This window comes from Myripristis murdjan, chromosome 1 (assembly GCF_902150065.1).
Source record: "Myripristis murdjan chromosome 1, fMyrMur1.1, whole genome shotgun sequence".
Classification (NCBI taxonomy): domain Eukaryota; kingdom Metazoa; phylum Chordata; class Actinopteri; order Holocentriformes; family Holocentridae; genus Myripristis; species Myripristis murdjan.
The window spans coordinates 10,437,601-10,461,008 of NC_043980.1; the positions used below are offsets into that span (position 1 = coordinate 10,437,601).

The 23,408-nt window shown below is 41.3% G+C and overlaps 1 protein-coding gene and 2 non-coding genes across 4 annotated transcripts; 2 read left to right on the forward strand and 1 right to left on the reverse strand.

The window, feature by feature from the left end:
• Positions 1-92: 92 nt before the first annotated feature.
• patl1 (PAT1 homolog 1, processing body mRNA decay factor) lies at positions 93-18,798 on the forward strand. Of its 2 annotated transcripts, none has more exons than XM_030075534.1 (20): positions 93-248; positions 2,709-2,814; positions 3,882-4,136; positions 4,581-4,832; positions 5,557-5,645; positions 8,045-8,125; positions 10,004-10,204; positions 10,855-10,956; positions 11,508-11,594; positions 12,245-12,468; positions 13,593-13,737; positions 14,249-14,366; positions 14,570-14,667; positions 15,484-15,543; positions 15,706-15,851; positions 15,996-16,155; positions 16,420-16,545; positions 17,254-17,345; positions 17,642-17,791; positions 18,348-18,798. In XM_030075534.1, exons 1-20 carry the CDS (start codon positions 234-236, stop codon positions 18,367-18,369), a joined length of 2,529 nt encoding a protein of 842 aa, XP_029931394.1. In that variant the 5' UTR covers positions 93-233; the 3' UTR covers positions 18,370-18,798. The 2 variants fall into 2 exon arrangements, with proteins under 2 accessions (XP_029931394.1, XP_029931345.1); XM_030075485.1 differs by lacking the exon at positions 93-248 and adding an exon at positions 589-739.
• A 1,849-nt stretch (positions 18,799-20,647) lies between these two features.
• trnak-uuu (transfer RNA lysine (anticodon UUU)) lies at positions 20,648-20,720 on the reverse strand. The gene has a single exon. It is a non-coding gene; the product is annotated as a tRNA-Lys (tRNA).
• Positions 20,721-21,601: 881 nt separating this feature from the next.
• On the forward strand, positions 21,602-21,693 carry trnar-ucu (transfer RNA arginine (anticodon UCU)). Its single transcript is given in 2 exon segments — positions 21,602-21,638; positions 21,658-21,693. It is a non-coding gene; the product is annotated as a tRNA-Arg (tRNA).
• Positions 21,694-23,408: the final 1,715 nt, after the last annotated feature.

A 23,408-nucleotide genomic window follows, 5' to 3' on the forward strand; every position in this document is an offset into this window, starting at 1 on the left:
ACGGCGGCAGTGAGCCAATTTGTGCTTCACCGGCTGACTTGTTCGTGTGCGTCCTCGCTCACAGTTACAATTTTTTCGTTTCCACGTGAAAGCAGCGTGTCCTTTGCACCCTGCGTGCTCGTTCACGCCCGCTGCGTGTTCCCGTGAGCGTCGCTGGCTGCTGCGTAATTTGCGCGCCGCCTAGCTCCCGATGCATAGGGAGTCTCGCTCTTTTCCCGATCCTTTAAACATAGATGTTTCGATTTCAGGTGAGAATATGACCGTTAAAAACTATCTACTTATTACAAATGGAGATTGAATAGGAGGCTTTGTGAACAGCAGGTTGTAATTTGAGGTTGTGTGTGATTTCTGTGCTGACTGTTGTCCATTGTTTATGCGACTATCAAATTGATGTGGGTTGGCGGCCTGTGAAGCAGCGGGTTTTCCTGCTGACATGAGCCGCCGGGCAGCAGAAACACCCCCACCTCTGCTGGCGTATTGAGCCCTATTGTTTCTTATTTTAACCTGAGCAGCGGGAGAACCGGTGTGTGACGAGTTATATCCACACCGTTTGGTCTGGTTAGAGCCACACAGCTCGGTATCGACGTGGGTCCAGCGTGATGTAACGTCAGCGTTAGCTCTGTAACGTTAGCTAACAGGTAACTGACGCTCCTGCTAGCTAGCACCCACGGGCTGTCCCGGGAAACACTCAGCCAACATGGCATATTATTCACACTCGCCGTGGGTTAAAATCGCACAGGTATGTTACTAGCATTTTAAATCTCAGGTTTGGTTTTGGTTGTCTTAGGATGCTGTGGGGTTTTCGGCGTGAAACCATGCCCAGTCACAATTGAGGTCTTTCTAGCTAATTCTCTCATGGTCACTTGTAAGGATATTCGCGTTTTAAAGTTTTGTGGCGAAAACGTCCTGTTTCCATCTACCTGTGATGAAACATGTTCATGTTTTACGTCTAACCTTGTAAAACTTGCATAACCCCCCGCTTAACTTAGCAGTGGAGACCACACTGCTAATGATACCATGCTAAGCTAAGCTAGCCAGCCCAGCCGACTGGTTGATGTCATGAATGGCGTGCCAGACCTCCTGTAGGATCTCTGCAGCTCGTGTAGAGGTGGACTGTGGGGATCAGTGTTTTGGGTCATTGTAACGCGTAGGTGAGGTTAATGTGAAGCCTTTCTTGCAGTGAGAACCCAGGCTGATTAAAATACTGGCCCTCTGAAGCTAGGGTCTAAGGCTACACGACATGGACACGTTTTCATACCACGATATTTATGCCCAATATATCGAAAGTGATGATTGTGGGTTCACAGTTATTTGAAAAGTCACATGTAGCGAAAGTGAAAATGAAGCATTCTTCAAAAATGTATAAAACCAAATGGACATAGAAAATGCTGCTACTTTCCAAAGTATTTAAGTGATTTGAACAGATCAATCCCTGTCTTAGGCTAACCCTAAATTTGATATCATCCATATTTTTCAGCCCCAGTAGAGACTTGCAAAGATCCAGCCTGTGTTCAGTTCAGGTCTCTTCCTGTATTTTAAGAGATTTATGCAACATATGACATGGTGTAGGTGGACAATACTGATTGAACTAGTAGCAAATGGAACAGGTACAAATCTGTAAAAAAAAAAAAAAAAAAAAAAAGGTAGTTAATAGCTAAATGATCCATGGGATTAAAATAGCAATGCTGAGGTAAGAGCGTGGCCACCGCTGCCCATCAGCTTTCTAAACACTCGCTCTGTGTATCACAGAGTAAGCCAGCAGCCAGTCTCTCAAACATCAGACCTTTGGCATTTACATGCTGGAGATGACTCCTTCACTATGTGAGTTCATGAATGACTGCTAGGCTCAAGTCTGATCACTGACTTGTTGGTGATTATTTATGGTAGATGTAGATCAGTCAAGTCTTGGCACAACAGCAGTTGTGTGAGGTTAAACTGTGTCTATCTCCTGATATCAGTAGTAAAAATGGTGGAACAAGGTTTTGACAGACACTGAAATTATTTTGTGCTCTTTTTACGTACAGGCTTGATCTTTGGCTGTCGAAGCAGGCACATGTTTTAGTCCTTACAGTTTACCACTGTTAAGATTTTTTCTGTAGTACATTTTTGCCTGTATAAATTTAACCTTGGACCATCAGTGTTGTGAGGTTGATGTCTATCAGATCTTAAGGTTCAACACAGCTTAGTGTTTGACCTTAGGAGAGTACAGTGTTGTAAGCAGGAGTTTTTTTTTCCACAGGGGCTGCAACACATCCAGTGTGTATTTTTATTGCACTAGTTCCTGTGCTTCTGTCAACACTTACAGTCAAAGTTCGTCCATTTGCCTGCATTTTTTCTTGCATGACCCACACGATTTGGCTTCTTTCAATATCAATACTACAGACAGTCAAGTCAAATGATTGTATATTTAGTCCTCTTTCTTGTTCTCTCTCTTCTTTCTTACTCGCCATCTTCCATTATGCTTTGTCTTTCCCTGCCTGCTCCCTTTTCCATTTTTCATGTCTTCCTCATTTCCGCCTCCCCTCATCTCCTGTCTTGCTTTACAACTTCGTCCGCTTCATGCCCTCTTTGTCTCTCCTCTCCGTATTTCTCTCTCCTTCCCTGCCTCACTTTCTCTGATGCTACGTTTTCTCCTACCTCCCTCCTCACTCTATGCTTTTCCTCCTTTTCTCTCTCTTTCTCTCCCTCCATCTCTGCCTCCTCTCCAGTCTCTGGATGAAGACTGCACGTTGGAGGAGGAAGAGGAGGGACTGGTAGAGGAAGAAGATGACATTGATCAGTTCAACGACGACACCTTTGGAGCTGGGGCCATCGGTGAGTCACACATAAAACACGTTTGCATTATGATTCTGCAATCCTAGAGGGAGCAACTAATCAATGAAATTGTCTCTTGGAAGGAAAACAGACTCTCATTCCTCCATGGAACATGATTGGACAATACTGCACTAAACGTTTCACATGACAAAATGTGTTAAATATCATGGAAATATATAGAATGTAGAACATATTGAGCATCACTGATTGATGATACATAATAGTGTAAGAGTATGGGATTCCCATAAAATTATTGCAGGCAAAAATTGTCCTTGCTTCATGAATATTTCTGTCATATCTATTGAGTACTCACACAACTCCATTTTTTCCATCCTCTTTTTGCATGTATTTTTTATGAGCTGCAGAGGCCACTTTGATGCAGCCGATGACTCAAAGCATTTTCTTCTTCATTTTGTGTTGCTCACCTTTTATTGGATAACACTTAAATGACAAAGAGGAAGGATGAAGCCTGGATCATGCAGGCAATGCTAAAGCAATTTTTTGTGCAAATGTTTTGTCTTCACATGAGTCCTGTTGTGATCTATAGTTTCTATCCTGATGAATGTTAAAACTCCACAGGCTTCACATGTTTGACTGTTAGTATTTTAATTCGGGCAGATGTCAGGTGGGCTGTTTTCACCTGGACAGTGGCTTTTATGCTCTTAACCACCATTAAGAGACTCCTGTTGGTCGCTTATTATTTCACCCATATGAGATGTTTGGGCTGTTGTAAAAGTTATCCAATTTGGGTTGCTTTATGTTCTTTGATTTAAAAAAAAATCACTGTCATAACATGTGAGTAATACAATGACAGCTTGTGGTCATCAGCCCTGTGAGAGGGTAACATCGCTTATAAAGGATAAACATGTAGCCCAACTTTGATCTGACATAATAGATTCAGAAGCAAACTAAACAGTTGATGGGGGCAGCATATCCAGCATACTGTACTGTTTACTGTATGGTTGGATTTGCTCTGTATCATGGGAGAGACTCTGTCCGGGTCAAGTTGCTGTCCAGTTTGTAAGCCTGTCATCACCTCAGTAACAATCTGTTTTTGCCTCCTCCAGATGACGATTGGCAGGAGGAGCACAAACGCCTTGCTGAGCTCGATGAGCGGGATGGGTTAGGAGCAGGGCTCGGGTTTGGAGGAAGTGGCAGGGGAGGAGGAGGAGAAGGAATGGGAGGAGAATCAGATATGGGAGGAGCTGGAGACGCATCCTCCATCCATCTTCCTCCTCCTGCCGGCCATCTCCCCCTCCCCTCTTCCCTGCCTCCGCTTAAACTCTCCTCGTCTTCCTCTTCCTCTGGGCTGCCTCCGCCAGGTGAGTGGTAGCTATCAGTGTCATGCCAAAGACTTGAGAACCTAACATTTTGCGTTTCATTTCTCTTGCAGATCCACGTATTTCACACTTTTCCAGTTATTTCCTGCTTTATCACATTATTTATTGTAGTTGCAAATGATATTTCACTCTTCATGTCCACTGAGCACAGTGGCTGGTACGGCTCAGAGATCACAGCTTGCTTTTTATGTTATTACAAATTACTTGTATAATTTTCTTTCAAGAGAGAAGAGTAGAACCTCGGAGTTGTAGTTGACAACTCACTGAATTGATTGATAAACCAAGTGAACATCTCAGCCAAAGCCAAAATGAATATTTTCTGTATTTTAAAACAGTTGGTGGGAGCAATTCCTCATCCAGATGGTAATGGTGATAATGAAAATTGATTTGAAAACTGAAACTAATCAAACTCTCGTCTTCCCGTAGGTCTCGAGGATCGAGGAGGGGGAGGCGACTTGGCCGAGTCCCTAGCCAGACTCATCCTGGGGACCGACCCGGCCATCGCTGGGGTCGGGGCAGCTGAGACGCCCGGCCCACCAGGATCCAGCCTGTCTGCTCTGTCAGGCCTGGACCGATCCAGAGGCCTGCCCCCGCCTTCCTCCCTCCCTCACCCTCCTCACCCTCACCAGCCCCCACATCACCCACAGCATCAGCTGCCTCCCGGGCCCTCTGGCTCAGGTAAAGATGAGGATGATGTTGCAACTTTGTTGTGATGCAGCCATCTTGGCTAGGACCCTTGTTGAGGATATTATTGATTTTGTTCTTAGTAAAGATTTTGTTTGTGATAGTGCAGATGAATGACATTTTGCATGCCTCCAACAAACTTGTTTGTAGCCAGCAAAATGCCGTCATTGATGTTTTCTATTGGCTTCAGTTTCTTCTGATCAGTTTTTTCATACCCAGTACATATGATTTTTTTTCCTATATAGATATACGTAGAGATAGAGCTAAAACGTATTTGCAGAAAAAAATTAACTAATTAATTTTGTCCTGTCAAGGCATTTTAAGAGTTGGGGTCACAAAATGAGTTATGTGATGTAGTTGCAACAGTGATTTCCTTGTGGTGTTGGGTCTGATGTCAGCTGGCTGCAGAAACAGGTTGAATGCCAAACAGTAATAGTGTATCTGTGTTATAAACCTGTGAAACAAAACAGTGCAAATGAAACTAGCCATTAGCTTTTTTTAATGACCAATTTTATTTTTTTTAATGTGGTGACTGTTGATATGTAGACTATTTCATGCACCGTCTTTATATTTAGGTGGTGTTTATAGAACAGATTTTCCTCTCAAACACACAAAACACTGTATTTTCAGCTAGCCCACTTTCCTCTGCAGTCCTGTTCTCTACACAGCTGTGTTGGACTAACATCTACTGTGTTCTACTTTGCTCGGTTCTCCCCAGGCCTCCCTCCTGGCCCTCGTCACCCGTCCATGCTCAGCTACCAGCAGCAGCAGCACTTACTGCGCAGAGGGACTGCTCCCATGGGCCAGGTCTGTTCCTCACTGGCCGGGTTGTGTATTTGTCATGTATTCTGTCTTAATCTTGTCAACCCGCTGCAGACGGTGTGATTTTGATCTTCGCTGTTTAATACATGTCAGATTTTGCAAGCATCAGTCTTACTATCAGGGTTCGTACGGGTGCTTGAAAACCTTGAAAATGCTTGGATTTTAATGTTATGTTTTCAAGGTTTGAAAAATGCTTGAATTTTGGGTAACGTGCTTGTAAATGCTTGAATGCTTGAAATTGTTACCATATTTCTGGTCTGACTAAATGGACCACTTATTAAATGGAGAGAAATAAAATAAGTCGGATTAAAAATGACGCCTTCACAGCTCACGCTCTGATGGGTTTCACAAAAGCTGGATTGATTGTCATGTGTCACGCCCCCAACAAGAGGGCAGTGCAGCAGCATGCGACCAACGTGCCGGGAGGTTGCCGTTTTAATGAACGTTGGCTGGGTAATGAAAAGTAGAAACAGTGGATAAAACATGGACCAAATCCACGTGTAGCATGCTGCAAAATATGCAAAAAGAAGCTTCAACTTTTCGCTATGGGAGAGTCAGCACTCTCGAGTCATGAAAAGTAAGTCACAGAGATGACTAGCCCTACATGTGTGATTTGTTGGCTAACCAGGGGTGTAGTCTACGTGATACGCAGGTATACTGCGTATACCCACTAGAAAAGGTCCCGCATTTCCGTATAACCACTTAAAAATGCGCAAAGATACGTATCAGTATGTTTTTTTGACATAACGTTCACTTTCCCGTTCATAAAGTCGCCTTCTCTGTGTTACGAAGCGGCTCTTTTTGACCATTTTTCGGGGGACACTACAGCTGGAGCTAACGTTAACATTTCAGAAAGGGAGCCTGTGTGTGTGTGTGTGTGTGTGTGTGTGCGTATACCCACTAGAATAAACTACACCACTGTGGCTAACCATTAGCTGCATGCTAGACCTAAATGTAGAAGCACTATGTGATGTGTCTGAATGGCAGTGTCAATTAGTGACAATTATTAAGGGCTAAGTTAAGAACAAAGCCTGCGTTTCTCAACAGTAAACTGCAGGAACTTCCCACAACTTAGAATTGAAGCACAGCTGATGTTAGCCCATAAGATGATAGACATAAGAGTAGACACCGCTTGGCTACTGGAGCGCAAGACGTATACCAAAGCAGCAAGCTCTCTCTCTCTCTCTCTCTCTCTCTCTCTCTCTCTCTCTCTCTCTCTCTCTCTCTCTCTCTCTCTATTTTTATGCTATCTATCTATGAACCATATTGATACAGTATATTAATAATATATATGAATTATATTGACATATTTATTATTATTATTATTATTATTATTATATAATATTCTTAGATGGTTTTCTTGTTCATTTAATGTAATCTATTTTTTTAATCTTATTTACTTATGCAGTTGTTATGTCAATTTTGAATTTTCCCTTAGGGGGATCTACCTATACCCTACATCTACTGTATAAAGAGAGGGCAGACTAAATACTTCTAGCTGTAGAAGCTGTTTTCTTTTTTCCTTCTGTTTTTTTTTTCTGTTTTTCTGATTTTTAATACTGCATACCTGTATTTCCTGTATGCAGTATTAAAAAAAAAAAACAGAAGGATATATATATACCGGATTTCTCCTTTAATGGTACTGGAAAACCTGAAAAAATTTACCTTGAAAGTCCTTTAAAAGTGCTTGAATTTGACCATGAAAAAAGTGTACGAACCCTGTACTATCAGCCTTGTCCTGCTGTGCATACACAGCTCGTTCTTTTATACTGCGTGACAAGGCTGAATTTTGCATCTGCCAATGACCCACTTTCCCATGTTGACATGTTGGGTGTTTACATCAATAGCTGTATGCCAGTGTGACTTAACTGCCATTTGTGTTTTTGCTAGAATACAAAACCAGCCACACTACTTCTTTACGTCTTTGTGAGCTAAGGTTTGATTAAAAAAACATTTTGTCGTCAGTTCTCCTCCACCGTGTCACATCAAACCTCACCAAACTGCTGACCGCTGCTCACAACCAGGAAAGGACAGTGTGAGAGATTTGTCTGGGATGATAAAATCCTAACCAAAGATACACTAAAAATCTGAGTCTGCAGCGTCTATTCCTGTCTCTACTGATTTCTATTTTTTGGCTTCATTGCATCAGTGTGACTGCAAGGCAAGACTGATAGCTACTGTTTGGCACTCAAGCACATTTTTTCATGCCGGGAAGAGACAAACAGGATAGGTGGAGGAGAGAAGTCACACCCTGAATTTCAACTCATTTAATCAAATATATATCCTTTGTTTTGTCTGGCTGGCTAAAAATGTTATGTAGAGCTTGTTTATGACACTCTGATTTGTCTTTCCACTCTCTCCTGACCTTTCACTTTCGCTCTCAGATGAATTCTCACAATATCTGGGAGAACAGTATGGGTTTCGGGCCGGTCAGTGTCACACCTGGACTGGTCACACACATGGAGGTGAGAGACACACACTCTGTTTTTGTCTTTTCTACAAATCACTGAGCTCCCTGTTTGACTGAACTGTGGGTTTGGTCTGAAGCACGACTCGAGTGACTGGTTGTTTGGTCGAGTGACTCTGTGCTCTCTGCTTTATGTCCTCTCTGTGTTTTGGTATTTTTTATTTATTGCTTTATTTTTCGAGTCAGAAAATTTGTGAGTCAGAGTTAGCCAGAGAGACTAGTTTTCATTTGCTGTCCCTGTTTTTCATGTGTTGTCCCTGGTCATGAGAGCGGATGTTAAAGTAATACTACATTTTAAAATGTTAAAAGTAGAAAAGCTGCTTTGCAAAATGTTTTGGGTAGTCTAATTGGTCTGAACAAGTGTGCTTGCACTTTCTCTGTTTTCTGTGTGTTATGCTTGACTTGAGTGAGTGAAGTGATGTTGACTTTAAAAACTCATGGTAACACTGAAGTGCTGTGGTAGCACAGTGTTGTTGGAACAAAGAGAATAGCTGAACAAAATATATAATTGATGTGTTCACTATGTCTGCTGGGGTGCTGTTCATGTGGATTTACAGCACACCAGCCTCGTGTCAGCTGATGCTTGTTTACCTCTGCCGTACTTCCTGGCGTATGAGAGCACACCTTATTTCCCTTTTGGGACTCTGTGCTGCTTCAACAGTGCGAGCAATAATTCCTCTTAAGCGCTCGAAAAAAAGTAGGATGTGAACAACAAACAGAGTTCCTGCACAAATGTGAAAATGGTTTTTGACCCTTTGAACTGTCTTTGTGATTTTTATATATTTTATTTTTGTTTAAATTGGTTAAGTGATTACTGTCCACTGGTTGTTGTATGCCTACCATTTTGAAGGAATATTATTTTGATGTAATTCTTAAAGTAACAAATTTCCCCAGATCATAAGTGGTAGTGAGTCAAATAGAAGGCATAATCTAGTAATATTATCAATTTTCTGAGTAATACAATACAGTGTTTCAAGGTGTGTTCTTTTCAATCACAGAGAACTGAGGACCCTTTAGACATTATAGAAACATGAAATTTTGTCCATGTTTTTTGTCAGTTTAGTCTAAATGGTCATTACTTAAATCAGGCCCTGAATCATAACTTAAAACTTAGCAACAGCGTGGCTTTAAACTGTGTACAAGTACAGCATCAGTACGAGCAGAGCTCAGCCTGATTCAGCCGCTCTGTTTTGTCTCAAATATCAAACAGGAGGATGGACGAGTCACACATTAACCATTATGTCATAGTCACCTCTTTTGTTGCACTGGGAAAAATAAAAGTCTACATTTCTGTTTAATACATGTTGTAAGCTGTTAATACAAGGGCAAAATGAAATTTGTCAAGTGTAATGCTTCTTTTTCTGTTTTTCTGTCTTTTTCTCTTTCTTCTGTTTTTCATTTCTCATGCTGCTGAATTCTCTCATTTGCTTTGGGTTTCAATACAACCCCACATGGTGTACCACTACCTGCTTATTAGTCTGTTTTGTCAGTGTGCTGAATTTGAAAACATCATACACAAGCAAAACATTTTTATATATACCCGTAGAGTTTACTCAGAATTTACTCAGGACATAATGAACTTGCACTACCTATTTTTATATCTATGTATTTTAATGGAAGAAAGTAGATTGGAAAACCATTGGTTGGTGTTGGTATAGGTACAAATCACATAAAACTTATCACACAGTCCTCAACATCAGGGAATGAGTCTGGCTTTTATTATGTCTTAAATGTATTGGAGCAGGAAGATGGTGTACTGCAGGATGCATCACCCAGGTTTAGAGTGGATTGGACTTAATAAATTTAATAAATTGGTGATTTTGGACATGCTATCTATCTTGTAATTCTCATACTTCTTTGTCTTTTCCTCCCCTAGGATAGCCCACTAATGTCCATCATTAAGGAGGTGGGCCTTCCCAAGCGGCCTCCTCCAGTAAGGAGTGATGAAGGGCGGGACTTGTCAGAGAGGGTCCCGCCTCCACGATCTTCCTCACCAGTGATTGGCTCCCCTCCGGTGAGGGCGGTGCCTATCGGGACTCCGCCCAAACAACCGATGAGCCACACCCTTAATCATCAGGTTAATTGGGGACGATGTTTGTCCCACTAATCATTTTTTTAATTTTCTTTTTCTGCTCCTCTTTCCATTTTTTTCTTTTCTGTAATCTTTCTGCATAAACTGAGCAATGTTACTTTTTTAAACTTTGAACTGTTTATTGTTATATTATTATTATTATTATTATTATTATTATTATCATTATTATTAAAGAAATTCTGTGTTATAATTGGTAAAAAAAATTACAATTACAATTTTTTTCCTCCCTCTGGTTGACTGGGAGCTGTTGGCAAAACCTGACTAAGTCTTTTAAACTTAATGATCATTTTTCAGAAGAAACTAAACTGAAAGTAATAAGTGCCTTGTTATAAAACATTGAAGAAATACAGATGTCATTCTGCAATAGGCCACAGCAACACACACCTACAGCTCCAAAATCGAATCAAATTAAGGCTTGCACACCTAAATTGTCACAACATTGCTTGTACATCATGGTGTCTAGTTAGTGCTGCCTAGTGTGTATAGATTTACCACGCTGTATCCTGTAGTGAGGTTATATAACTTGTAGATGTTTGTGAAACCTTTCCCTGTCTAGGTTATTGGTGTCAGCGTTAACCCTGTCCATTTTCTGTGTCCACATATGTATCTGTGTGTATTTGTTACTGCGTGTGTAGATCCACCACGCCACGGCGGTTCATGTGAGAGCCCCGGTCCAGCACAGATACCCTCCTCCCTTCCCTGAGCATCTGTCACCCAACACCCTCCTCAATATAGCTGTGAGTCTCTCCTCTCCTCCATCCTCCCCTCAGCTTCTGTCGCTCTTGCACCGAATCAGGATAATCGTCTGTTCACTCTGAATTTCAGTGGCAGGACACAAACCAGCCAGTTTGTATCACTTCTTAACTTTATGCAGTGTTTTGTATAAAAGTAAAATTGTACTTCTGAATCCATGTGTTCCCTAGCAGTGCCGTAGTATCCTACATATCAGAATATCAGTGAAAAAAAAACAATATTGTGCATCCCTAAAAGATTTGCTATCAGGCTGAAAACAGTTTCCTTTCCCAAACTTTCCTCTCTTTCCCACCTGGTTTTACCACATCTCCCCTTTCTCTCCTCTCTTGTTCACTCTTTCTTCTGTAACACTTAATTTAGTCTCACTCTGGACTCTAGGTTAATTTTTTCCCCTCATCTGTCATGATTAATCTTTCATTCTGTGATTTGAACTCTGTGTGTGTGTGTGTGTGTGTGTGTGTGTGTGTGTGTGTGTGTGTGTGTGTGTGTGTGTGTGTGTGTGTGTGTGTGTGTGTGTGTGTGTGTGTGTGTTCAGAACTCTCCACTGTGTCATGGTCCGTTCCATCCCGGTGTCGGTCCAGTCCTGCCTCAGATCCAACGGGCTAAGCTGCTCAACTCTCAGGTGAGTGCATACAAGACACAAACACACAGACACAGGTACAGAGGCAGTGTTTGGTGACATTCCCACACTGATCCCCAGTTGAACTTTAGTGACACGTTTTACATCATCCACCTTAGAGGAACACTTGACACACCTATTTCATAAGACAGGTGACCAGTCCACATCAACCACACCTAAATTGCATTATTAAAGTTATGGCTAATCATGTCTGACAAGTTTTTATGGCATGTGAAGATTGGTAGGCATTCCCCCCGAACAACCTGAAAGTGTATTTTTCAAGCAGCATTAATTTTACTGCCCCAGGAAGGGGACAAATCTGAACAAAGCTGTATAATTCTGAACGGCAGATTTTGTTTTAATCCAACCGAATCAGAAAAGAGTCACAAAGTTTAACTCAAAAAGAATTGAAATGCTCTTTGGTGCTGTAATTTTACATTGATGCAGCTGAAATCAGCAGGTTAGTCACTTCTAATTCAGTTTGAAACCAGGCACACCTGAGGTGTTTTTGACACACTACATATCTTTATATGTTATAACTTTAGAACAAATCATCTCTCTCTCTCTCTCTCTCTCTCTCTCGCTCGCTCTCTCTCGCTCTCTCTCGTCGTTCTTGTTTGTGAATGTCGACCAACGTGTTCCTCTCTCTCCAGGTGGCAGGTTTCCCTCGCGGTGGTCCGGCACCTCCCTTGTTACCGGGCGGCGGCGGTTTCAGGCCATTCTTCGGAGGCCCCCCTCCTCCGCACGGTCACCGGATGGGCCCACCGCCTCCCCACGGGCCTCCCAATCACACCCCACCCGTCCGACACAACACCACCCACCTCCACCCTCAGCACCGCCGCATGCTCACCCAGCGTATGCAGAGCAGAGGAGGAGGGTAGGAATTGTGTGTGTGTGTGTGTGTGTGTGTGTGTGTGTGTGTGTCTCACCTGTTGATCAGGTGTTCATAGTGACACATTCCTGGCCACACTAACTGTTTGAACCCGGCCAATCAGCACGTGCTGTCTTACATGGGGTAACGTGATGTCCACAGGCAACGATGGAGAGATAACAAATTAACTGTCAAAACATGCATATCATTAGGGTTGTCACCATACCAGAAATTCAGTAGTTGATAACAATACCTGTGAATTTCCACAATCTCAATACCCGTTTCGATACCACAGTAAAAAAAAAAAAAAAAAAAAAAAATTTACTACGACATACACTCCTTTTTATTAAAATTTTTTGAACATATAAATATTTAAGCCTTCAGGTTTTTAAAACAAACATTAAGTCCACAGTTTTTTAGATTGCACAGAATTGCAGAGACATGATAAAAATATGTAAATAATAAATAGGCAAAATGCTTCCACACACAACTTTTGCTGTGTTTCTTTTGGACAAGCTGAGGCGGAGCTGCCACTCCAGCTGCACCTGGAAGAGCCATGTTTAATATGTGTTTTTCTCTTTGGCGCACACTTGAACAAGTGTAAATGTCATGTATACTGCCCCCGTCAGCTCTGAAAGAATGTGTTATGGCCAGCTGAAAGGCTAAATCTTTTGTTACCAACGGTACCAAAGAAAAATGGGTACTGTTGTATTTTTGGGCTATTGGCATCGACTTAGTACCGAAGTATCAGTTCTCGTGACATCCCTATATGTCATAGAAGTTTTTACATTAGTCAACAAAAGTCCAAAAAAACAATGACAAATCTCAGTTCTCAGACCATGTCATACTACCCCTTTAAAGCCACCCGACTGTCATTCACCAACTTTGTGTTTGGAGTAAAGTTTAGTCAGAGTGAGGCTAACTTTGTGTAGTTTTTACCCGACATGATGGGTGGACTGGTTGAAGAGACCCCGTAACCCTATCTTTATGTCTCGCTCGCTGTTAGTGATCATGGTTTTGTCTCTCACCCACTTTAACAGTCATGCACTGAATGAGCCACAAAAAAAGACAGACCAGTCATAACCTGACTTAATCTCTCTATGTGTCTCTGTCTCTTTGCCTCCCTGCAGGGACCGTGGCCGGGTCGGGGTGGACAGAAGGAGCAGGGACCCCTACAGCAATCTGATGACCCAGAGAGAGAAGGAATGGGTGGCTAAGATCCAGATGATGCAGCTGCAAAGCACCGACCCGTACCTGGACGACTACTACTACCAGGTTGGACATTGGTTAAGATCGTTAACTTAGTTCACTGGTTAGCTGTCTTAAAGTTTGCCTTTTGGTTCCTTCATCTGCTGCTTCATCTGAGGTTTTTGCATGCATGTTGAAAAAAGTGAGATGTGTCTGTTTTCATGGGTGCTATTCCCAACTAGAGCTGCAACTAACAGTTATTTTCATCATCAATTAATCTGTCAGTTATTTTCTGGATTAGCAGATTACTTGTTTGATCGATAAAATGGTGAAATTGTGAATGTTTTACGTGGGAACAGCTTCTCAGGCAGAGTGAGGCACGTTTCATTACAGGTTTAACAGGCTGGTGTGTAAAACCCTCCCACACTGGAGTGATTCACTGGTCAGACGTTGGATATAGAGATAATGAAAATATATTCATAACCCTAATCCGTCAAGCCCAGTGTGCTGGCCTCACTCCATCGGTGAAGATAAAAACAAATAATTTCACCAACTGGTTTGAGATAATTGAATGCTGTGTTTGTGTGCATGTTTGCAGAACTACTATGAGAAGATGGAAAAGCGTCAGGAGCGAGAGAGAGACAGCAGCAAGAAGGAACACACCACCAAACTCATCACTCCACAGGTCGCCAAGGTTGAACACACCTACAGACCAGGTATGTTCACTCTCTCACACACACACACACACACGTCCTCAGGATTTCCTGACTGAGTACATTTAACCGAAGCACACTACACTTGACAAAGCCATTAGCCGCACCATGGTGAATGATCAGATGTCAAATCAGAAATTGAATATTTACACCTGTGTGTGTGTGTGTGTGTGTGTGTGTGTGTGTGTGTGTGTGTGTATGTACAGTTCAGTTTGCAGGCTCTCTAGGGAAGCTCACGGTTTCCAGTGTCAACAACCCCCGTAAGATGATCGATGCTGTGGTGACGACTCGCACCGATGACGAGGTATGACTGCTCGTTTTTCACAACTCTTTTTTACAATAAATCTAATTTCTGCCCCAACTGCATTTTATTCTGATAATGTGAGAAGATGTAGTCACAACTTCATTTCTCCAACATAGTCACCTGCCTCTGTTCTGCTGAAGGCGACATAAGACATAAACCCACAACAGATACATGCATGTGGGTTTCTGTAATAGTTTGACCAGTGGGAGAGATTATTGCCTGCTAGTCTTTGGTGATGGAAACAGAGAAACCAGTCAGCTGACGTGATTTATATCATGTGAAATCTACTTGTAAGAAATGTGTCTTTCTCTTCGGTTTTCACCAACAACACAGATGAAACACTTTTAAAAGTGTCTGTTTCAGACAATTTTGAGAAATTATTAAATTTTTTTCTTTGTTGAATGTCTTCCAATTCATTCACCTTTAACTGTTTTGTAAAATTAATGCTAAATAAACTAAAATATTTGCCAGACCCTGACAGGAGCTGGACCTAGAAACCCCAAATGTATCTCCATCCCTATTATCGAAAACTCCCAAGATGTTTGTCCATTGTGCTGTGGAGTGAGATTTCAGTGATGCAGGGTACATGCACACTCGGAAGCAGTAGGTGGCAGTAATGCACGTCAAACACTGGTTGTTAACCTCTGTTTAAAAGGAAGAAGAAGCAGGACTGGCATTAAAATTAAGTGCAGTCTTGTCTAGTTTCTGTACCGTCACCAGGAACAGTCTTATCTCTCTTTTGTTTTTTCTGGTCATTTTTGTTGGTAGTTTTTCCGTGTGATCTCTCAGTAACTCTGTATGTCTGTCTCTCGCCAGGAGAAGAGAGAGAAGCAGGTTTGGAACAAGAGGAGGCAGATCCTCTACACAGTGGAGAAGGTGAGAGGAAAGAGAGATGGCTCTGTCTGCAGTGCTTCATCACAGCTCAGAAATAAGAAATGAATCCAGATCTGAACTCTTTTCTTTTGTCTCCATCCCTCCATTCTTTTTTTCCTCTCCACTGTTTGTCCATCTGCTCCCTCCCTCCTCCCTGTCACGCAGATGTACAGCTTGCTGTTGGAGGTTCAGGACTTTGAGAAACGCTTCGTCCACACGCCGGAGGAGGAGAGGGAGGCTCTGCTGGAGCAGCACAAAACCAACACGCTGCAGCTCTGCAACTCCCTGCGGGAGAAAGAGTGGGACGACAGGTAGGCTGGTGGGGAGGGAGGGATAAAAGGATTGGTGCAGTAAGTGGGACACATTGCCCAATTTTATTTAAGTAAGGTACACACACACAAACACACACACACACACACACACACACACTAACTATGTTCTCTGTCTGGTAACAGGGTCAGTGATGAGCAGTGTGTGATGATCATGTCAGTGAGGAAGGGGAAGCGGCTCGTCTCCAGGCTCCTCCCCTTCCTGCCCCCGGCCCAGGCTGCCGCTGTTGTCATGGCGATTGCCCGCAACCTTCCCGCCCTGGCCAAGAAGGACAAGCAGGATCAGGTGAATAACTCACACACAATTTCTCATGCACGAAAAATTTGCACACACAGAGTCCTCCAGGATATGACAGTATTTTATGTTATTTGTTTTGTTGTTTTGATTGATGGATTGATTCATGAAAATCAGGATAAAGTGAGAAGGGATGAGGGATAGGATCATGGATAAAGTCGTACCATGAAGAGAGCTGTGTGCTGAAATACTCACATAAATCCCATAAACGTTACAGACTGAAGTTTTTCCTCTGCTCCTCCCCTTCCTGTTCAGGTGCTGTGCTGGTTGATGGAGCCGGTTGCCGTGGTGATCCAGTCGTTGTCAAGCCCCGCCCTTACAGATTTACTGCAGGAGCTTCAGGGCAGCGAGGGCCAGCTGGCCACAGTATTGCACAACAAGGTGTTTACATATTTTTATACTCATACACACACACACACACACACACACACACACACACACACACACACCTTAATGTAAATAGTACCTTAGATTATTAGACGGTTACCAGGAGATGCTTTTGGGGATCACAAGATGATTAAGACATAGGCAAGAGAATAAACACTATTAGTATGCAAATAATTCTTGTCATTTTTTCAGATTCCACTATTTATTCTGTTTTCTGGTGAAATACTGAGTAGTTTTAAAGCAAGAAGCCTCCTGTTAATAAAGCAAATTAAACAACCATAGTGTATATAGTAGATAGTGTAGGGGTATACTTTACCACAGTGTGTATACCAGATGTCGATATTAACTAAATAAATGTGTATAGCTTACATGTGTATAGCTGATGTGTGTAAAGCCGACATGTTTTCTCTGGTAAATTGCCCAGTGATCAGGTTGTTGGAGTTTGGAGTTTATTGGAGTGTTATCGCTCTACGTCGCTCACTGTAGTTCAGCCTCTAAAGAGAAAAGTGATGATTATGCAGCGACACACACAATTCCGCCTCACAAACACTGTTGATAGCAGTCAACAGATTATCTTGTTTGTTCGTTTTTTTTTTTCTCTTTTGGTTCAGTATTTCTTAGTGTTTGACTTAATTACTCTAGTGTGTATCTTGTCAAGTCTTATGTTGAAGGTAGTAATCGTGTGTGTGTGTTTCTCTTTAGTTTGGTGTGACACTGCTGTATCTGATCCTGAGTGAAGGAGAGCGGATGCAGAGCTCCGACCCCAACTGTCAACTCATGGACGACAATCGATGGTAAGAATGTGTGTGGATGTGTGTGTGTGTGTGTGTGTTTTAGTGTTTTACTACCAGTGATTGATTTAGTCTCATAGTTTTCATTTAGTGCATCTGATGATTATTACCTTATAAACGCATCAAAATTACTTCATTGACGACTCCTCTTCCTGTCCTCTCCTGTTCAAATTCTCGTTCTCGCACTTTTGTCCTCCTCTTTATTCTCTTCTCTCTCCTTCTGCTCTCTCCTTCCCTCTCTTCACCTCTCTGCTCATTTCCCCGCCCAAACCAACCCTCCTCCTCTTCCTCCTCCTCAGGACTGAGTTGGTGTTTTCGGTGACGAGGGAGTTGCTGAGTGTTCCCTCCTCCTCCCTCTCTCCTCCTCTCTTCACCCCTCCCAACCTGCTCTCCCTCTTCTCTCGATACGTCGATCGGCAGAGGCTCGAGCTGCTACAGGACAAGTTACAGTGAGTTACACACACACACACACACACACACACACACGCAGAAAGTGACATTAGTTTTGGTTAGACTGGTGTAGTTGGACATGTCAGCACAAAAAAAGAGGCAGGTCCACATCAAAAATGAAGGACTCATAAATTTTCTTTAACTTTTTGAAACCTGTCAGCTGAAGTGTTGGTGTTTGATATTATGGAAGAACGATTTTTTTTTTTTTTTTTTTTTTTAAATGGAAAATGCAGATTTTACAGGATTTTTTTTTTTTTTTTTTTTTTTTTTTTTTTTTGTAATAAAACCTGAAACCTAAACTGTACACTGCTGAATCATAATCTGTGTTGAGGGAAAAAAAGGCTGGAAATTTCTTTCAACATCTTTTAAGATAAAATTAGTTAAACAAATTTGGGTTACAGCCCAACATGAAATTTACTTGGTGAATGTTGGAGGTGGGACTTGCTGCTAGTCTGACAATAACATGAACAAACATTTCTGTTTTCAACTGGGACAACATCATTAAGTATCAAGTGTGAATGTCGGTGCTCATGGTCTTATCTCTGTCTTCCTCAGGATCTCGGCTTTGTCCAGGTAGAAGTGACTACAGACACCGAGACAACAACCCCACCCCTCCCCTTGCCCTCCCGTCCCCACTCGACGCAGCCCTTCGTGTATGTGTGTGTGTGTGTGTGTGTGTTTGCGTGTGCGAGAGAAAGATAGAATGATGTGTGTTCTTGAGGTGCGTCTATGGTGGATAATGATTTTAATCCAGCAGAATCTCTAGTCACTTTTGTTTTTCTTTGTGTTTAGTCTCTGGTGTGTGTGTGTGTGTGTGCATGTGTGTGTGGGTGCGTGGATTGGTGTGCGTGCTCGAGCAAGTGTGTGAACGACTGAGACGCAGAGAGCGCGAGTGAGAGATGGACGGTTTGAGCCGAGAGAAGAATGAATTCTGCATTTTTAAATATCTTGTTAACGATGATGCCTGATAAACCATCAAATTAAAAAGTATTTCTATTGTATAAAACCTGGGGCCGTTCTTTCCTATGTGCATTTTATCGTGTTTTTTTTCTCCTTCCAAGTGTTATTTATTTTAAGAGAGAAAAGTTTCATACAGTCAGCATTTTGTCATGTCTCTAACATCCCAAAGAACATATGCAAATAGACAAAACACAAGCAAATTAAAAAAAACACCATCATCCATGTGGCAACACATGAGCAGCATTTGGAAAACACGCTGCAATTTCAGAAAGCACACCACAAAACACACACTGCCAAACAAGTATTTCTGGAGAACATGAAAAAGTGATGAACACATCAGGTGACTGTAAACAAGACACATTAAAATGATGATATGATCAGGATCCCCTAAAATGTGGTATTGAAACATTTTTTTGTATTTCACCATCAGCAAGTTACACTTACATTTTTGTTCCTTGTACTGCTTGTACTACTTCCCAGAAGAAATAAAAGGCATATCAAATGATTATTACATGACTGTTAATAGAGTGTCAAATTGACCATCATCACTAAATGGTGCAGAAACATATTGACATTTAGATGGACTAAATGATGTCCAACAACAAAACTTGACTGATGTCGGGTCTGATATCAGCTGAGAATAAAGGGAACCAGGTGAGTGCAGTTACAACAAATGACCACCAGATGGCGCCATAAGCCTTTACAGTTTTTTGCGATTGCTAAAGACTGAAACTGAAGGCCATTTTCTCATCAAACTGGTTAAAAACTTGTTTTAGTGTCATTACAGTACACGCACACCATCTTTTGAATAAAGCACATAGTACACAACCACAATATTAGAAATGAAAAACACTTTATATGCAGGGCAACAGTTTGCAATAAAGTTTTGTCACGTTGTAAACACAAACAGGTATCAAAATGTGTAAAGTATGGATGTGTATTCCAAATTTAACACAGTATCAGTGCAAATGAGATTTTTTTTCTCAAAATGCTCTGCTGTAACACTCCTCAAACAACAAAAGCACAAAAGAAAACATTTAAGTGTTTTCTCGTGTGTGAATCTAGAGAGGCAATTGACAAAAATAGAGGCCAATGTTAATAGTTTTACTGGAGGTGTGCTGTAAAATCACAAACTGAGTGTAAGGCAGAGAAAGTGCATTCAGTCTGACTCACTTGGTCAATGCACTGTCTACAAGTGCTGGTGGTTTCAGAGACAGAGTTTTGAGAATCACTGTTTAATTACTCAGAAAAAAATCTGTGCCACCGCTAAAAGTCCTCTTATGTTATTTCCACATTCATGGCAGTGATTGTAGTTATTCCACCATGTTTTGATGATTTATCTAAGGTCATAAGTTATGTGAGGCGCAGTAGTCCAGTAATTTTAGGCCAAAGTTGGGGTCAACCTAGGACAAATTGCAAGAGAAGCAAACTCAACTGATTTTGTATCCTCAGTTTGTCCTGAGTGAGAGAAAAAAGTCCCAAGAAATCCAATTGGTGGAAAGTTTTGAAAATCAACTATTTATGACCACATATTACCAAAGAACACTGTTTTTAACACACAGGTGAAAGGGGTTCAAAATTTGACTTTCAGATATCACTATAAAAATTCAGAAGTTGATTACACACACAAAGACAAGAAAAAAAGTCAGTTACAAGTTCTTTGAATTATTCTGTTTACACATGCATATCACACATTATCTGATTTGATATGTGCTAATAAGGAATATAAGGAATAAATGCCAGAAGAGACATTTAAACAGTGAATTAAAAGGTTACTATATATATAGTAACCTTGAATTAAAAGTTTACTATATAACAGTGAATTTTGACATCCATGAGGACTCAGTTGCGTCCTAAAAACACAGTCGAAATTTTTAGCTTTGCAAAAACACTATCGCCCGAACAGGGACTTGAACCCTGGACCCTCAGATTAAAAGTCTGATGCTCTACCGACTGAGCTATCCGGGCTCTGACAGAGAAGCTTTTAGCATGTACATTTCAATTGCTATGGTCATTCTACTTAAATGATTTTATAGTATATTATAGTTTAGTATAGCTGTAACGGTCGTGTTAGCTAAGCTAGCATCAAAACAACATTAGCCCGACGGTTACATTTATCATCGACAAAACCAACGTTAGCCAGCTAAAACACATTTGGGCTAACTAAGGTATAAAAAAAACAAATAAAGGTCACTACACACCAATTGATTTTTCTATAGGCTTCTCTAACACACATCAACTTGGTTCTTTAGTTACAGAAAGAATTGACTTAACGCAGTTTTGCCGAATTATTTAACGTTAATGTGCTGCACCATACGTTAGCCTCAGTATTAGCTTAGTTAGCTAGAGCGAGCTAACGGAACCTAGCAACAGCTAAAGCAAAGCGGTGACGTTAACCGACCAGACGGCTAACTAACGGAGGATGATAGTGGGTTAGTGACAGAGACACAGCCACAGTAGACGGAAATACTTGTGTAAAAATCACAGCAAATCTAACTACACTTAAAAACACCGGTATCGTGTGCGCTTGTGCTGAGTTATTGGTTGTAGCTAACGTTGAGTTTAACTCTTCCGACCATAAAAAAACAGAGCCGCTCGTCGGACTGCCCGTTCAGTTTGGATGCTCCCGACGCTGGAGGCTAACGTTAGCTCCCATACAAAGCTCACATAAAGCCAACACAAGCTCTAACATCATTTAGTTATTACAGTGTCAGTCCATTGTAACTCGCTTTACGGTGCGGTGTTGTGTTAACTATAACAAACAACTCATTTCATACTTATAGGATAAGTGAACAGTAATTAACGCTTAATAAACGTTATTAAGGCTAACGCACGATTCATCAACAGGTGGCTCCGTGGCGCAATGGATAGCGCATTGGACTTCTAGTCAAGCACTTGAGATGTGATTCAAAGGTTGTGGGTTCGAGTCCCACCGGAGTCGCACTTTTTGCCCGATCGAATCGTGAACTGAGTTGACCTCACCTGTGTGTTTTACAACACACACGGCTGGCCAGCGATCCGCACACACAAAATCTTATCGCTTTTGTGAGATAAGCGCTGTTTGTTCAAAGTTACAACGGAGGCATCGACAAGTAATAGTTTATAAAGTTGTTTGGTATTAAAAGGTGAAAGGTATTAAAATGAAACGTTTGATTTTTTTTCCTATTTGATGAGTAAGCAGTGTTCAAATAAAATAGGTGTATATTCATATGCAAAATACAGATTTACAGATACGACAGCAGGATTAAACAATAAAATAAAATAAAATAAAATAAAATCTTAAACGTAAACCGCACACTGCTGAATCAAAATCTGTTGGAAAAAATGTTCGGAACATCTGTTTAGACAAATATTCTTAAACAAATTTGGGTTATTGCCTAACTTAAAATTTATTTTGTGAACGTTGGAGGTGGGACTTGCGGCTGGTCTGACAATAAAATGAACACATGGCTACAACATAACGTTAAGTGCAGTTTGTTTGTGTGTTTATAAAGTAAAGCGTTTTTAAGAAATGCGGCTAAAACCACACAAACCAAATTGTTCTAGCTGCCAAAAGTCTAATCTGAAGTCAGTCAGTGATAGTATTCTAACCACAGTTTTAGCTACTCACCCAAGTTTTTCTATTTGCCAAATTATCTTTTGAGGAGCCCATGCAGCAAGACAAACACCAGTCGTGGCATAATCCAATAAAAAGCTGAGACATGGGTAATTTTGTAGTCTTAAAATGAGCATTTTCGGGTGTAGTCCAACCTTCTTAGGGGTGATCCTGTGGGCTGAGGCCAGCCGCATTAGTCGATGTAAGGCTGCCAAAAATCGCCCATCATATACCTGAGATCTTCTGATCGAATCCCGTTCGACCCGAGTTCGTTGCGGTCTCTTACTGTGACCACAATGCATCCATATTTTTACACAAATTCACAGTCCCCCTGAGAATAAATAATAAAGTTGTTTCGAATAGTAATAAGCAATTAAAAGTGACATTATAACCTGAAATCCTATTTACTTTTACCGTCAATCACGTCCCTCAACTGTAACCAGCAGAGGCGGTCCTGGCTAGTTTTGCGCCCTGGGCGAACCATCCCCCACCACATCAGGCCTATCATTTGTTAACATCCTATTAACTAAGAATAACACACTAGAAATTACTCATAAAGCATATCACATATAGCTTACAAAATGTCATGTCAGTGTATAGGACGTTATTTAGGTTACCATAGACCCACGTATAGCAAAAAAATTAAAAATTCCACAGTCAGGACGTATTGTTTACCAAATCCACAGACTAACAGGCCAATGTGAACTTGCACTTGTTGTGTTGCAAACACAAACTAGCCTATGGGTGAAATTAATTCCATGACATGATGCCTAAAATTCTAATAGTTGCTAGTTCAGCAAAACTAAAAACCAAAAAAAAAAAAAAAACTTCTGTGGCTAAGTGGCAACATATTAGCAAGAGGCTAATAAATAGGGTATAGGCTACTGTTTCATTACATGCACAATTAACGTCACGCATAGAGACTTGCATACCTTTATCTTTTGAACGTTTCTCCTCTTCTTCCCTCCTTCTCTTTCTGAACTGGGCACCTGATGTTTTTTTTTTGGCCTTTTGTCCATGATACTCCATTGACTTTTTGTTGTTGTTGTTGTTTGGCATTT